Source organism: Haematobia irritans, chromosome 1, assembly GCF_050003625.1.
Source record: "Haematobia irritans isolate KBUSLIRL chromosome 1, ASM5000362v1, whole genome shotgun sequence".
Taxonomy (NCBI): domain Eukaryota; kingdom Metazoa; phylum Arthropoda; class Insecta; order Diptera; family Muscidae; genus Haematobia; species Haematobia irritans.
Window position 1 is genome coordinate 188,133,034 of NC_134397.1, and position 18,261 is coordinate 188,151,294.

General features: G+C 35.8%; 1 protein-coding gene across 1 annotated transcript in view; it reads right to left on the reverse strand.

The window, feature by feature from the left end:
• The window catches only part of beat-VII (Immunoglobulin domain-containing protein beaten path VII), a 275,572-nt gene that overhangs the window by 175,737 nt on the left and 81,574 nt on the right, over nt 1–18,261 (reverse strand). The window contains exons 6-8 of the mRNA XM_075304937.1: nt 6,646–6,913; nt 2,969–3,121; nt 2,833–2,862 (exon numbers count right to left, since the gene is read on the reverse strand). Of these exons, the coding sequence (XP_075161052.1) occupies nt 2,833–2,862; nt 2,969–3,121; nt 6,646–6,913 (451 nt within the window). The remainder of the gene's footprint in view (nt 1–2,832; nt 2,863–2,968; nt 3,122–6,645; nt 6,914–18,261) is intronic.

Genomic DNA, 18,261 nt, shown 5'->3' on the forward strand with positions numbered 1-18,261 from the left:
TACGTATATAATTCAGTTTGACAAAGTAGACATAAAATTTTGGCAAAATTTTCTACAGAAATAAAATTTTAACAAAATTTCCTATAGAAATAAAATTTTCACAAAACTTTCTATAGAAAAAAAATTTTGACAAAATTTTCTTTAGAAAGAAAATTTTGACAAAAATTTCTACAGAAATAAAATTTTTCTATAGAAATAAACTTTTGACAAAATTTTCTACAGAAATAAAATCTTGGTAGATTATTTTTGGCTCGAGTGGCAACCATGATTATGAACCGAATAAAATTTTAACAAAATTTTCTATAGAAATAAAATTTTGACAATGATGAAAATTTTATTATGAACCGAATAAAATTTTAACAAAATTTTCTCTAGAAATAAAATTTTGACAAAATTTTCTATAGAAATAAAATTTTGGTAGACTATTTTTGGCTCTAGTGGCAACCATGATTATGAACCGATATGGACCAATTTTTGTGTGATGGGACTAATTTTGGTATGGTTGTTAGCGACCATATACTAACACCACGTTCCTAATTTGAACCGGATCGGATGAATTTTGCTCCTCCAAGAGGCTCCGGAGGTCAAATCCGGAGAACGTTTTATATGGGGGCTATATATAATTATGGACCGATATGGACCAATTCTGACACGCTTGTTAAAGATCATATACTAACACCATGTTCCAAATTACAACCGGATCGGATGCAATTTGCTTCTCTATGAGGCTTCGCAAGCCAAATCTGGAGATCGGTTTATATGGGGTCTGTATATAATTATGGACCGATGTGGACCAATTTTTGCATGGTTGCTAGAGACCACATACCAACATCATGTACCAAAATTCAGCCGGATCGGATGAAATTTGCTTCTCTTTGAGGCTCCGCAAGCCAAATCTGGGGATCGGTTTATATGGGGGCTATATATAATTAAGGACCGATATGGATCAATTTTTGCATGGTTGTTAGAGACCATATACCAACATCATGTACCAAATTTCAGCCGGATCGCATGAAATTTTCTTCCCTTTGAGGCTCCGCAAGCCAAATCTGGGGATCGGTTTATATGGGGGCTATATATAATTATGGACCGATGTAGACCAATTTTTACATGGTTGTTAGAGATCATATACCAACACCATGTACCAAATTTCAGCCGGATCGGATGAAATATGCTTCTGTTAGAGGCTCCACAAGCCAAATCTGAAGGACCCTTTATATGGGGGCTATACGTAAAACTGGCCCGATATGGCCCATTTTCAATACCATCCGACCTACATCGATAACAAGTACTTGTGCCAAGTTTCAAGTCGATAGCTTGTTTCGTTCGGAAGGTAGCGTGATTTCAACAGACGGACGGACGGACGGACATGCTTAGATCGACTCAGAATTTCACCACGACCCAGAATATATATACTTTATGGGGTCTTAGAGCAATATTTCGATGTGTTGCAAACGGAATGACAAAGTTAATATACCCCCATCCTATGATGGAGGGTATAAAAACATTCAATAAAAAAATTAATTGATTCAACAATTGCAACAGGCCATATTGGACCACTTCTACATACAGCCCCCATATAAACCGAATCCCAGATTTGGCTTGTGGAGCCTCTTAAAGAAGCAAATTTTAACCCTTCCGGTTGAAATTTGGTACGTGGTGTTAGTATATGATCTCAAACAACCATGCAGAAATTGGTCCATATCGGTCCATAAGTATATATAACCCCATTTAAACCGATCCCCAGATTTGACCTCCTGAGCATCTTGGAGGATCATCCGATCCTGTTGAAATTTAGTTGGTGAATTTTTGGTGTTAGTATATGGTCTCTAACAATCATGCAAAAATTGGTCCATATCGGTCTATAAGTTTATATGACCCCCATATAAATCGATCCCCAGATTTGACCTCCTGAACCTCTTGGAGGAACAAAATTCATCCGATTCGGTTGAAATTTGGTTCAATGTGCTAGTATATGGCCGCTAACAACCGTGCCAAAAATTGCTCCTTATCGGTCTATAGTTATATATACACAAAAATTGGTCCATATCGCCAAAAATAATCTACCAACATTTTATTTCTATAGAAAATTTTCTCAAAATTTTATTACTATAGAAAATTTTGTCAACATTTTATTTTTATACAAATTTTTCTCAAAATTGTATTTCTATAGAAAATTTTCTCAAAATGTTATTTCTATAGAAAATTTTCTCAAAATTTTATTTCTATAGAAAATTTTCTCAAAATGTTATTTCTATAGAAAATTTTCTCAAAATTTTATTTCTATAGAAAATTTTCTCAAAATTTTATTTCTATAGAAAATTTTCTCAAAATTGTATTTCTATAGAAAATTTTATCAAAATTTTATTTCTATAGCAAATTTTCTCAAAATTTTATTTCTATAGAAAATGTTCTCAAAATTTTATTTCTATAGAAAAATTTCTCAAAATTTTATTTCTATAGAAAATTTTCTCAAAATTTTATTTCTATAGTAAATTATGTCAAAAAATTTACTTCTATAGAAAATTTTGTCAAACTGAATTTGCCATCGCCAAGAGTTGCCGCAACCCAAGTAATTCTATTGTGGATGACAGTCTTTAGTAGAAGTTTCTACACAATCCATGGTGGAGGGTACATAAGATTTGGCCTGGCCGAACTTACGGCCGTATATACTTGTTTTAATTAAAACAAAAAAGAATAATATCAATTAATTTTTTAATTGGATCAATCACTTTTTAAATAGCTTTGGTGATTGATACTATCATTTCTGTGATTGAAGACAATAAAAATTGGAGGAAAATGTTTGCTAGGCTTTGCTGGTACAATACATACCATCCATTTTAATGGCAGTAGTTGAAACGTCTATATTGCAAGATGATGGTTGTATACATAAGTTGGAAAGAGAATGCGATTTCAATGAGTTTAGATTTGTCGGAAAAATTCTATAGTTCTATGTGAAAAGTCTTACGGAAATAAACTTTATTTCTTTCTTCATGTTCTTCTTTCTTAATACATAATGGAGGGGTATTATTCTTTTCCGATTTCCTTTTGTTTTCCACACAAAAGACGATTACTTTTGAAACGGAATCTATGGTAGGATTTACTTTCACATGAATGTTCACTTATCCGAAATGGAATATGTGCAATAAAACATTAAAAATCAATAAAAGCCTAAAACATTTTGCTTGAGGATTTCTTGCAATACAGGGTAGATTAAACTCTCTGAAGTGTGACAATGATATTTTGTTTATGATACTGGAAAAAAGAAATCAATATGTTTGTTAAGAATTATGCATTAAAACACACAAACGATTAAAATTCAATTTAACTTAATTTGACAATCTTTTTAAGTCTTCAAGATCTAAGCAATTGACATAAGGTGTCTTGTTGGATTCAAAGTACAAAAGACACGATTGACTGCTAATATAAGAAGTAAATAAAATAGAAAGTCGGGCATGACCGACTATATCATAGCCTAAACCACCCCTACTAAATTAGTAAACATAAGTTTTTGTGAAATATTTAAGAGAATTAAAGGGTACATTTATGGGTGTATGTTTATGGGTGCATCTGAACCGATATGGATGAAATTTTCCAGGTTAGTCACATAAAGGGTGGTTAAATTGTAAGGGCCAATGTTGAATGTGAACCACACCTAAACGCCAAGTTTTTTTTCCGAATTTTATTTGACATTGATGTCGTGAATGGGCGGAATGGTTCCAAGAAATGGCAACAGTGGATGATTAATTTTCGAAGACAATCATCTTCAGTGATGAGGCACATTTTCACCTCAGTGGATTCGTCAATAAACAGAATTGCCGCATTTGGGCGAATGAGAATCCAAGAGTGATTGTCGAAAAACCAATGCACCCACAAAGAGTTACTGTTTGTTGCGGTTTATGGGCTGGCGGCATCATCGGGCCGTATTTTTTCCAAAATGAGGCCGGTCAGGCAGTTACTGTGAATGGTGTTCGCTGTCGTGAGATGATAACGAACTTTTTATGGCCCGAATTGAAAGACATGGATGTTGACAATATGTGGTTTCAGCAGGACGGTGCCACTTGCCACACAGCTAACGAAACAATGGCTCTTTTGCGCAACAAATTCAATGGCCGTGTTATCTCACGTAATGGCGATGTCAATTGGCCGCCAAGATCATGTGATTTGACACCGTTGGACTTTTTTCTTTGGGGTTATTTGAAAGAAAATGTGTACGTCGATAAGCCAGCAACAATTCAAGAGCTAAAGGATGAGATAATTAGCCGGCACATTAACGGCATAGAACCTCCATTATGCCTCAGCGTGATCGAAAATTTGGACCATCGGATGAAGGTGTGCCACCGAGGTCGCGGCAGAAGTTATAAGAGGTAAATTTTTGAAAAACGGGCGATACATATATATGTATATATATTTTGCAGGTTTGGTGGATATTACAGGAGATTACCTTGTGCTGAATTTGATGGCGTAGGGGACATTGACAAAGTTATAAGCAATTGCTTGAACAAATCGGATGTCAAATAAATATCAGCAACTCACCCACACAAAAATGCATTTTGGTGTGGCCGAGTGGCATTTTTGCGTGGGTGAGTTTCTCATATTTGCATGATTTGACATCGGATTTGTTCACTGAATTGCTTATAACTTTCTCATGGTCCTCTACGCCATCGAAGATAACAACCCTAACTTGATATGACAGAGGCCGAAATTTCCCAAATTTTTTCCAGTTAAAAATATAACTATTACTTACGTTAGAGTATCATCTAAATGGTGATACGGTCAAAATTTGGTCAATATAAACTTGACGTATTTCTTTCAATTTTGCATTTAAAAAACCTAAACACCCCTCATTTTGAAGGTGTGTGTGTGTAGAATGTTGCTTCTATTTTGATTTTGGAATTCACTCTTCAGTTGTCAAAATGCCGTCCAAGCAAGAAGAGCAGCGTATCAAAATTTTGCTCGCGCATCGCGAAAATCCGAGCTACTCGCACGCAAAGCTGGCAAAATCGCTAAAAGTTGCCAAATCAACCGTTACAAATGTAATTAAAGTGTTTGGGGAACGTTTGTCGACAGCCAGGAAGTCTGGATCGGGGGGAAATCGAAAACCGGAAGCCGCTGAGACGACAAAGAGAGTTGCCGGTAGTTTCAACCTCTCTCTCCGAGATGCCGCAAATAAGCTGGGTGTATCGTCTACAACCGTGCATCGAGCCAAAAAACGAGTCGGACTATCGACTATCAAGAAGGTAGAGACTCTAAATCGCGATGATAAACAAAATACGACGGCCAAAGCGCGATCCCGGAGGCTGTACACGACGATGCTGACGAAGTTTGACTGCGTGGTAATGGACGACGAAACCTACGTCAAAGCCGACTACAAGCAGCTTCCGGGACAGGAGTTTTATACGGCAAAAGGAAGGGGAAAGATAGCAGATATTTTCAAGCACATAAAACTGTGAAAGTTCGCAAAGAAATATCTGGTTGGGCAAGCCATCTGTACCTGTGGCTTGAAAAGCAGCATTTTCATAGCTTCCGGGACTGTCAACCAAGGAATTTACGTGAAAGAGTGTTTGAATAAACGTCTGCTGCCTTTCCTGAAGAAACACGGTTGTTCCGTACTGTTTTGGCCGGATTTGGCATCTTGCCATTACGGTAAAAAGGCCATGGAGTGGTATGCCGCCAACAACGTGCAGGTGGTTCCCAAGGACAAGAACCCTGCCAACATGCCAGAGCTCCGCCCAATTGAGAAATACTGGGCTATTGTCAAGCGGAACCTAAAGAAGACTAAAAAACTGCTAAGGACGAGCAGCAGTTCAAGGCAAACTGGCTTTCTGCGGCGAAGAAGGTGGACAAGGTGGCTGTACAAAATCTGATGGCAGGTGTCAAGCGTGAGGCCCGGCAATTCGGATTTGGAAAAGCGAAAGCCTAACTGAATAATTTTCCTGAATTTTATACTAATTGAACTCGAAAAGGAAATTTAATTTGATTTTTTAAATAAACGATTCCACCGATTTACACGCGTTTTCCCTTGACCAAATTTTGACCGTATCACCCTTTATACGACCATGAAGAGAATTAAAATTTTTTCAATGGTTTGTACTTTTCCGGTGGAAAAGGTTCACTGCATCCATTTTTTGAACCACTTAACTTATCACAGATTTAATTATACACGATTATTCGTCTTCTCAATACATTTCATTTAATTGCCAATGATGATACAATCGGACTTTTCTAATTTGAGATATAATTTGTTTAGTGAGACAAGTGCGAAAACTAAAAATAACGGGATATCTCAAAAACTGTTCCATAAAAAAATTAATTTTTTTTTCGAATTCAGCAGATCAATATACATAAGAAAAGTCACATCTCATCTAATGTACATTTTAAGTGTAAACTAGTGTAATTGGTTATAGGAAGTCGACCTTGTCAGATATAGGATTCAAAAAAGCTTTAGTTAAGAGAATGACTACTAAAATATAAATAGTTCAGGTTTTCAGTTTCAGTAATTTATAACAATTTATAACAAATTGTGTTTACAAATTACGTTGTTAGCTCAAATTTAAACATAATTTTAATTGTATTGACAATCAAATTAATTGATATTTTTTTGTGTGAATATAAATTTCATATTCGAATTTCAACGATACTTACTGCTGCCACTCCAACGACTTTTATCATAACGATCATTAATATGCGGTATCGGATACGGATGATAGACACTATACTGTTGTTGATAGTATAGGGGCTGTTGTTGTGGTTGTGATTCGTAGTGATGCTTTTGTTGCTGCTGCTGTTGATGTTGTTGCTTCTTTTGTTTTGCACCGAGAATATCAAATTCTTGTTCGGGTGGTGGCCTTGGTCGGTGAGTTTTGCCACTGATCGAAAAGACATGATGAGTTCGTATGTATTTTTCATCAACCTGTAAAACGAACGGAAGGATAAACATTTAGGTTAATTAATAAAATGGAAATCCCAAAAAGTTGTCTACCCCTCCACGTTGGAAAACATATTTATCTTTCCATAAAAATCAGTAATGATAGGTTAATAAATAAGTCATTATTATAATTGATGTACTAATAATAATTATTTATTAAATGTACTTCGTACAACACGCTCTTGCTTGTGCATTATAGATGACAAATGCAAAGACTGAAAAATAAATAAAAGAAAGGAGCAGTTGCCTTCGGTAGCACGGTTGCCACTCGTGCCAAAAATAATCCACCGACATTTTAAGAAAATTTTATTAAAAATCTACCAAATGTAAAAAAAAAAAAAATATTTTAATGTTTTCGATTTGTGTTTCTTCGAAATAAATGTCTTATTATTATACCCCCCATCATAGGATGGGGGTATATTAACTTTGTCATTCCGTTTGTAACACATCGAAATATTGCTCTAAGACCCCATAAAGTATATATATTCTGGGTCGTGGTGAAATTCTGAGTCGATCTAAGCATGTCCGTCCGTCCGTCCGTCCGTCTGTTGAAATCACGCTAACTTCCGAACGAAACAAGCTATCGACTTGAAACTTGGCACAAGTAGTTGTTATCGATGTAGGTCGGATGGTATTGAAAATGGGCCATATCGGTCCACTTTTACGTATAGCCCCCATATAAAGGGACCCTCAGATTTGGCTTGTGGAGCCTCTAACAGAAGCATATTTCATCTGATCCGGCTGAAATTTGGTACATGGTGTTGGTATATGGTCTCTAACAATCATGCAAAAATTGGTCCACATTGGTCCATAATTATATATAGCCCCCATATAAACCGATCCCCAAATTTGGCTTGCTGAGCCTACAAGAGAAGCAAATTTCATCCGATCCGGCTGAAATTTGGTACATGGTGTTGGTATATGGTCTCTAACAACCATGCAAAAATTGGTCCACATAGGTCCATAATTATATATAGCCCCCATATAAACCGATCCCCAGATTTGGCTTGCGGAGCCTCAAAGAGAAGCAAATTGCATCCGATCCGCCTGAAATTTGGTACATGATATTGGTATATGGTCTCTAACAACCATGCAAAAATTGGTCCACATCGGTGCATAATTATATATAACCCCCATATAAACCGACCCCCAGATTTGGCTTGCGAAGTCTCCAAGAGAAGCAAATTTCACCCAATCCGGTTGTAATTTGGAACATGGTGTTAGTATATGATCTTTAACAAGCGTGCCAGAATTGGTCCATATCGGTCCATAATTATATGTATCCCCCATATAAAACGTTCTCCAGATTTGACCTCCGGAGCCTCTTGGAGGAGCAAAATTCATCCGATCCGGTTCAAATTAGGAACGTGGTGTTAGTATATGGTCGCTAACAACCATACCAAAATTGGTCCAATCACACAAAAATTGGTCCATATCGGTTCATAATCATGGTTGCCACTAGAGCCAAAAATAGTCTACCAAAATTTTATTTCTATAGAAAATTTTGTCAAAATTTTATTTCTATAGAAAATTTTGTCAAAATTTTATTTTTAGAGAAAATTTTGTTAAAATTTTATTCGGTTCATAATAAAATTTTCATCATTGTCAAAATTTTATTTCTATAGAAAATTGTGTTCAAATTTTATTCGGTTCATAATCATGGTTGCCACTCGAGCCAAAAATAATCTACCAAGATTTTATTTCTATAGAAAATTTTGTCAAAAGTTTATTTCTATAGAAAATTTTGTGAAAATTTTATTTCTATAGAAAATTTTGTTAAAATTTTATTTCTGTAGAAAATTTTGTCAAAATTGTATGTCTACTTTGTCAAACTGAATTATATACGTATTGGATCGATCTTCTTTGATTTAATATATACCACGTATGAACTTACATACAATTTAGAAGATGGTGTTAGGAGGTTTTAAGATACCTTGCCATGGGCAAGCGTTACCGCAACTTAAAGGGTGATACGGTTAAAATTTGGTCAAGGGAAAACGCGTGTAAATCGGTGAAATCGTTTATTTAAAAAATCAAATTAAATTTCTTTTTCAAGTTCAATTAGTATAAAATTCAGGAAAAATATTTAGTTAGGCTTTCGCTTTTCCAAATACGAATTGCCGGGCCTCACGCTTGACACCTGCCATCAGATTTTGTACAGCCACCTTGTCCACCTTCTTCGCCGCAGAAAGCCAGTTTGGCTTGAACTGCTGCGCGTCCTTAGCAGTTTTTTTGGTCTTCTTTAGGTTCCACTTGACAATATCCCAGTATTTCTCAATTGGGCGGAGCTCTGGCGTGTTGGGAGGGTTCTTGTCCTTGGGAACCACCTGCACGTTGTTGGCGGCGTACCACTCCATGGCCTTTTTACCGTAATGGCAAGATGCCAAATCCGGCCAAAACAGTACGGAACAACCGTGTTTCTTCAGGAAAGGCAGCAGACGTTTATTCAAACACTCTTTCACGTAAATTTCTTGGTTGACAGTCCCTATGCTATGAAAATGCTGCTTTTCAAGCCACAGGTACAGATGGCTTGCCAAACCAGATATTTCTTTGCGAACTTTGACAGTTTTATGTGCTTGAAAGTATCTGCTACCTTTCCCCTTCCTTTTGCCGTATATAACTTCTGTCCCGGAAACTGCTTGTAGTTGGCTTTGACGTAGCTTTCGTTGTCCATTACCACGCAGTCAAACTTCGTTAGCATCGTCGCGTACAGCCTCCGGTATCGCGCTTTGGCCGTCGTATTTTGTTTATCATCGCGATTTGGAGTCACTACCTTCTTGTAAGTCGATAGTCCGGCTCGTTTTTTGGCTCGATGCACGGTTGTAGACGATACACCCAGCTTATTTGCGGCATCTCGGAGAGAGAGGTTACGGTTTCGCTTGAAACTACCGGCAACTCTCTTTGTCGTCTCAGCGGCTTCCGGTTTTCGATTTCCCCCCGATCCAGACTTCCTGGCTGTCGACAAACGTTCCCCAAACACTTTAATTACATTTGTAACAGTTTATTTGGCAACTTTTAGCGATTTTGCCAGCTTTGCGTGCGGGTAGCTCGGATTTTCGCGATGCGCGAGAAAAATTTTGATACGCTGCTCTTCTTGCTTGGACGGCATTTTGACAACTGAAGAGTGAATTCCAAAATCAAAATAGGAGCAACATTCTACACACACACCTTCAAAATGAGGGGTGTTCAGGTTTTTCAAATGCAAAATTGAAAGAAATACGTCAAGTTTATATTGACCAAATTTTGACCGTATCACCCTTTAAGTAATTCGATTGTGGATGGCAGTGTTTAGAAGAAGTTTCTATGCAATCCATGATGGAGGGTACATAAGCTTCGGCTTGGCCGAACTTACGGCCGTATATACTTGTTTTATTTTATTATTTTATTGCAGTATATGTGAATTATATTATGATCGCAGCTATTAGCAAACACTTTTTGTAAATATGTCGAACTTTAATTGTTTTAACAATTTAGTTTGCACTAATAGGTGAATATTACTACTTATAGATTAGGTTAGGTTAGGTGGCAGCCCGATGTATCAGGCTCACTTAGACTATTCAGTCCATTGTTATACCACATTGGTGAACTTCTCTCTAAGCACTGAGTGCTGCCCGATTCCATGTTAAGCTCAATGACAAGGGACCTCCTTTTTAGAGCCGAGTCCGAAGCTTTGAAACTCTCAGAAATATCACCAGAATTACTGAGGTGGGATAATCCACCGCTGAAAAACTATTTGGTGTTCGGTCGAAGCAGGAATAGAACCCACGACCTTGTGCATGCAAGGGGAGAATTTACTCCCAATTATATTGAATTTATAGAAAATTTTGTAAAAAAAAATTATTTCTATAGAAAATTTTTGGTCAAAAATGTATTTCTATAGAAAATTTGGTCAACATTTAATTTATATAGAAAAAATTAAAAAAAATTATTGATACTATTAATTTTTGTGATTGATATGTGTTTCAATTAAAAAATTTATTAAATCAATTCAATTTTTAATTGAATATTTTTTAAGGCTCAATTAAGACTTTAATAGGAAAAATTTTTGTGAATTTGTTTATTAAATCAGACCATGTTTCTTTGTTTATAAATCAGATGCTATATAAGGCTTGCATACGTGTATTTACAATTATAAAAATACTCGTAACGGGTAGGTCATAGTTGTTTGACTTTAAATAGGTGTTCTCATATGGGGACAGAGAGCGATAATGGTTTACAGGTCCTTCGTTCATAGTCTACATTTTTATAACCTCAACCATAGGATGGGAGGGGTATACTAACTTTGTCATTCCGTTTGTAACACATCGAAATATTGATCTAAGACCCCATAAAGTATATATACTAGCCACGTACATACTTACGTCCATTTGTTGTAATCACTAACTTCCGAACGAAACAAGCTATCGACTTGTAACGTGGCATAAGTAGTTGTTATTGATTTAGGTTGGATGGTATTGCAAATGGGCCATATCGGACCACTTTTACGTATAGCCCTGACACACAGATTTGGTGGAGCCTCTTAGAGAAGCAAAATTCATCCGGTTCGGTTGAAATTTGGTACGTGGTGTAAGTATATGGTATCTAATAAACATGCAAAAAAAAGTGGTCCACATCGATCCATAATTATATATAGCCCCCATATAAACCGCTCCCCATATTTATAGTCCGGAGCCTCTTTGAGGAGAAAAATTTATCCGATCCGATTCCCAGATTTGGTTTTGGAGCCTCTTGGAGAAGCAAATTTCACCCGATTCAGTTTAAAATTTTTATTTTGTGTATTTGTCCATAACTATACGTAGCCCCCATATAAACCGATCCCCAGATTTGACCTCTGGAGCCTCTTGTAGAAGCAAAATTCATCCGATTCGGTTGAAATTGGTACAATGTGTTAGTATATGGGCGCTAACAATCATGTCAAACTTGGGCCATATCGGTCTATACACTGAACCGAAAATACAACGATTTTTTAACCATGCTGGTCAAAATATTCGTAATATGAAATAACACTATATAAAATAAAATTACCAAGAAACAATAAATTAACCATAACCATATATATGGTTAGATTAACCATAACCATATATATTAACCACAACCATATATATGGTTAGATTTTACCTCAGAGAGAGGCCCAAAAGTTAATATCGGTTCGCAATTACTTGTAGACTTTCCTATATATACTTTTTTTGTCTACTATACCACGTATGGATTAACTTACAATGTAGAAGACGATGACATGCAGATTTAAGATACCTTGCCATCGGCAAGTATTACCACAACACAAGGAATTTAATTGTGGATGATAGTCTTTAGTAGAAGTTTTTACGCAATCCATGGTAGATTAAGATTCAGCCTGTCCGAACACTAAACAAGTATATACGGCCGTAAGATCGGCCAGGCCGAAGCTTATGTACCCTCCATCATGGATTGCGTAGAAACTTCTTCTAAACACTGCCATCCACAATCGAATTACTTAAGTTGCGGTAACGCTTGCCGATGGCAAGGCATCTTATAACCTCCTAACACCATCTTCTAAATTGTATGACAAAATTATCTATAGAAAGAAAATTTTGACAAAAATTTCTACAGAAATAAATTTTTAACAAAATTTTCTATAGAAATAAACTTTTGACAAAATTTTCTATAGAAGTAAAATCTTGGAAGATTATTTTTGGCTCGAGTGGCAACCATGATTATGAACCAGGGATCCGGAGCGGTCCATTTTTTTCGCTCCGCTCCGCTCCCGCTCCGGAGAAAAAAAAACCGCTCCGCTCCTCGCTCCGCTCCGAGAAAAAAAAAATCGCTCCGCTCCGCTCCACGCTCCGCTCCGCTCCTCTTCGAGAAAATTATAGTACAAACATTGTATTATTTGTTCAATTGAGTTTTATTTTATTTATAAAAATCGGGCGGTACATATATGGGAGCTATAGCTAAATCTGAACCGATTTCGATGATTTTTTGCAAATATAGTTAGTGCTATAGAAGATTACATTTCGCCAACTTTGAGTAAGATCGGTTGATAAATAAGGGTTTTATGACCTAATTTGACAAAATCGGGCGATACATATATATGGGACCTATATCTAAATCTGAACCGATTTCGATGAAATTTTCAGACCTAAAGGGTGATACAGAAGATTATTTTGTGCTAAATTTGACGACGATCGGTTAGTAAAAAAAGTGCAACGTGACCCCATTTGTCGAAATCGGGCAATACATATATATGGGAGCTATATCTAAATTTGATCCGATTTCTTCCAAATTCAGTAACGTTCGTCCTTGTGCCCAAAAAAACTTCCTGTACCAAATTTCATCAAAATCGGTTAATAATTGCGACCGAAATCCTGTGAACAATAAATACATGGACAGACGGACGGATGGACGGACGGACGCCAAGCGCTAGATCGACTCAAGAGGTGAGTTGATCGGTATATATTTTATGCACACAAAAAATTTTTTTTTTTTGATTCAATCACGAAATTAATTGATCCAATAAATTTTTAATTGAAATGTCTTCAATCACAGAAATAATAGTATCAATTAAAAAATTAATTGAAGGTCAATTAAAAAGTTAATTGATCCAATTAAAAAATTAATTGATACTATTATTTTTGTGATTGATTTTTGTTTCAATTAAAAAATTTGTTGAATCAATTAAATTTTTAATTGAATATTTTTTAAAACTCAATTAAAATTTTAATTGGAAAAATTTTCGTGAAAATTTTTTGTGTGTGGGGTCTAAAATCAATATTTCTTGTAGGCACATTTTTTGGCAGATCAAACTTGTTATACCCTAACCACTATGTGGTTTAGGGTATAATGACTTTAAAACAATGTATTGAAATATTTTATTAATTTTGAAGATTTTTTTAGAAATATTAAATCTATTTTGACTTCATTAAAGGAAGCATTCTAGGAAGCATATGTTAATTTTTCATTTTTTTAGATTTTTTTCGTCAGTTGTTATCAAAATCCTTTAAAAACGAGTTAACGAGTTATTTTTTTTTCCATATTAAGACTCGACTGCCAGTAGAAATTATGCTATGTTTCAAGTAAAAAGCGTCTTTAAAATAAAGTGTTGAAAAACATGTCTTATTTTTTAACGATTTTTTTCTTTGTAGGCAAGATGCAAAAAGGAAACAAATTTAAAGACAATTTTATTAATTTTAAAGAATTTTTCTTAATTATTAAAGTCAAAAATTTTATCTTTCATGTTATGATACACATTTTTAAGTAAAACCACTTAATTATAAGGACATTACAAATTCATTCAAAAGTTTATTGCGTTTTGGACAAGAAAACAAGTATATACAGCACTAAGTTCGGCCGGGCCGAACCTTAAATACCCACCACCATGAACCAAATATTAGGGTTTCCTTTGAAATTTCAGGAGGGCTTGAGGACTTGAGGATATTCCCGAAGATAAATTTAAAGATTTCACCTATGAGGACCATATCAGATTCTGGATTTATAAGAACCATTTTTGTTTGAGTTTTAGAGGAATCATTAACATCTCTTGTAAGTGTGCAAGAAAATTATAAAATAACGTCTTGATTTGAAATCTTAAATATGTAGAAGAAAAATCTGGAAATTTTACATTGAGTTTCAAGCAATTCAAGTGAAGTCGGTCTATATGGAGGCATTACCAAATGGACCGAGCCTAAAATACCAGAATATTTACAATTTCAGGCAAATCATATAAAAATTACGGTTTCTAGAAACCCAAGTTAAATCGGGAGATCGTTCTTATGGGGGCTATACTAAAACATGGACCGCTACTCACCGTTTTCGGCACACCTCTTTATGACCCGAAAATACCTCTAGATTTCCAATTTCAGGCAAATAGGATAAAAACTTCGGATTCTAGAAGCCCAAGAAGTATTTAAAATCGGGAAATCGGTCTATATGGGGGCTATACCAAATATGGACCGATACTCACCATTTTCAGCACACCTCTTTATGGTCCGAAAATACCCCTACATTTCCAATTTCAGACAAATTGGATAAAAAATACGGTTTCTATAAGCCCAAGACCCCAAATCGGGAGGTCGTTTTATATGGGCACCATACCAAAACATAGACCGATACTCACCATTTTTGGCACACGTATTTGTGGTCCTACAATACCTCTAGATTTCCAATATCAGGTAAATTGAATAAAAACTGCGGTTTCTATAAGCCCAAGAAGTAAAATCGGGAGATCGGTCTATATGGGGGCTATACCAAAATATGGACCGATACTTACAATTTTTGGCACACGTATTTGTGGTCCTACAATACCTCTAAATTTCCAATTTCAGGCAAATTGGATAAAAAATACGATTTCTATAAGCCCAAGACCCCAAATCGGGAGGTCGGTTTATATGGGGACTATATCAAAACCTGGACCGATATAACCCATCTTCGAACTTGACCTGCCTGCAGACAAAAGACGAGGTTGTGCAAAATTTCAGCACGATTGCTTCATTATTGAAGACTGTAGCGTGATTACAACAGACAGACAGACGGACAGACGGACATCGTTATATCGTCTTAGAATTTCTCCCTGATCAAGAATATATATACTTTATATAGTCGGAAATCGATATTTCGATGTGTTACAAACGGAATGACAAACTTATTATACCCCCGTCACCATTCTATGGTGATGGGTATAAAAAACTTTATTTTAGAGAAATGCGTCTTCCATGTTAAGCAAAATTTGCATTCTTATTCTAAGGACATGGAATCTTTGACTTCACGACAATATTTTTTTCAGTGTAGAAAACTAAAAAATTAAATATAAATAAGATCGTTGAATTGCATTTATTTGACGTTTATTACAAACATCTTTGTAGTAATACGGGATGAAATTGATCGAAAGTACTGTTGTTACTTTTACAACACATACTAGATATATATTTTGACATTTGCCGTTTTTGAAAACAATTACTAAAAAACACGTTGTGTTTTCCCCAATGTACGTACGTACAAAAATACATATCGTACATTTTAAACGTTTACTCACACTACGCTAAGTACTATCTAAATTTGAAATTACCTACACAGTGTAATTTCAAAGTTACACATTTCATTCAAGTAATATTTTATTCGGAGCGGAGCGGTTTTTCATTTGGAAACCGCTCCGCTCCCGCTCCGCTCCGGATTTTAGAAATGCCGCTCCCGCTCCGCTCCCGCTCCGGCAAAAAAAGGGCTTGCTCCGCTCCGCTCCACGCTCCGCTCCGGATCCCTGTTATGAACCGAATAAAATTTGAACAAAATTTTCTATAGAAATAAAATTTTGACAAAATTTTCTATAGAAATAAAATTTTGACAATGATGAAAATTTTATTATGAACCGAATAATATTTTAACAAAATTTTCTCTAGAAATGAAATTTTGACAAAATTTTCTATAGAAATAAAATTTTGACAACATTTTCTATAGAAAAAAATTTTGGTAGATTATTTTTGGCTCTAGTGGCAACCATGATTATGGACCGATATGGACCAATTTTTGTGTGATTGGACCAATTTTGGTATGGTTGTTAGCGACCATATACTAACACCACGTTCTTAATTTGAACCGGATCGGATGAATTTTGCACCTCCAAGAGGCTCCGGAGGTCAAATCTGGAGAACGTTTTATATGGGGGCTATATATAATTATGGACCGATATGGACCAATTCTGGCAGGGTTGTTAAAGATCATATACTACCACCATGTTCCAAATTACAACCTGATTGGATGAAATTTGCTTCTCTTGGAGACTTCGCAAGCCAAATCTGGGGATCGTTTTATATGGGGGCTATATATAATTATGAACCGATGTGGACCAATTTTTGCATGGTTGTTAGAGACCATATACCAATATCATGTACCAAATTTCAGGCGGATCGGATGAAATTTGCTTCTCTTTGAGGCTCCGCAACCCAAATCTGGGGATCGGTTTATATGGGCGCTTTATATAATTATGGACCGATGTGGACCAATTTTTGCATGGTTGTTAGAGACCATACACCAATACCATGTACCAAATTTCAGCCGGATCGGATGCAATTTGCTTCTCTTTGAGGCTTTGCAAGCCAAATCTGGAGATCGGTTTATATGGGGGCTATATATAATTATGGACCGATGTGGACCAATTTTTGCACGGTTGTTAGAGACCATATACCAACATCATGTACCAAATTTTAGCCGTATCGGATGAAATTTGCTTCTCTTTTAGGCTCCGCAAGCCAAATCTGGGGATCGGTTTATATGGGGGCTATATATAATTATGGACCGATGTGGACCAATTTTTGCATGGTTAGTAGAGACCATATACTAACAGCATGTACCAAATTTCAGCCGGATCGGATGAAATTTGCTTCTCTTAGAGCAATCGCAAGCCAAATTTGGGGGTCCGTTTATATGGGGGCTATACGTAAAAGTGGACCGATATGGACCAATTTTCGCATGGTTGTTAGAGATCATATACCAACACCATATACCAAATTTCAGCCGGATCGGATGAAATATGCTTCTGTTAGAGGCTCTACAAGCCAAATCTGAGGGTCCCTTTATATGGGGGCTATACGTAAAAGTGGACCGATATGGCCCATTTTCAATACCATCCGACCTACATCGATAACAACTACTTGTGCCAAGTTTCAAGTCGATAGCTTGTTTCGTTCGGAAGTTAGCGTGATTTCAACAGACGGACGGACGGACGGACGGACATGCTTAGATCGACTCAGAATTTCACCACGACCCAGAATATATATACTTTATGGGGTCTTAGAGCAATATTTCGATGTGTTACAAACGGAATGACCAAGTTAATATACCCCCATCCTATGATGGAAGGTATAAAAAAGCAAAAATTGTTGTATTGATTCTGAGCCAAAGAAGCGGAGAATACTAGTAAGGACACTTTTAAGACACAATCCTCTTTTAAATTTGGGTTTTTTGTACTTGCTTCTAGGAAACAAATTTTTATTTTTTCGATTTTTCAGCGTTTTTTCTTTATATGCTATCAAAGACCTTTAAAAACGAGTTAACAACAACTTTATTTTCCAAATTAAGACTCGATTTCCAGTAGAAATTATGCTATGGTTCAAGTAAAAAACTTCTTTAAAATAAAGTGTTGAAAAACATGTCCTATATTTGAACGATTTTTTTGCTTTGTACTTAAGATGCAAAAAGAAAACAAATTTAAAGACAATTTCATTAAATTTAAAGAATTTTTCTGAATTATTAAAGTCAAGTTGACCTTAGCCCAAACATTTTTTCTTTCATGTTATGATACCCATTTTTAAGTCAAATCACTTAATTATAAGGACAATACGACTTCATTGAAAAGTTTATCGACT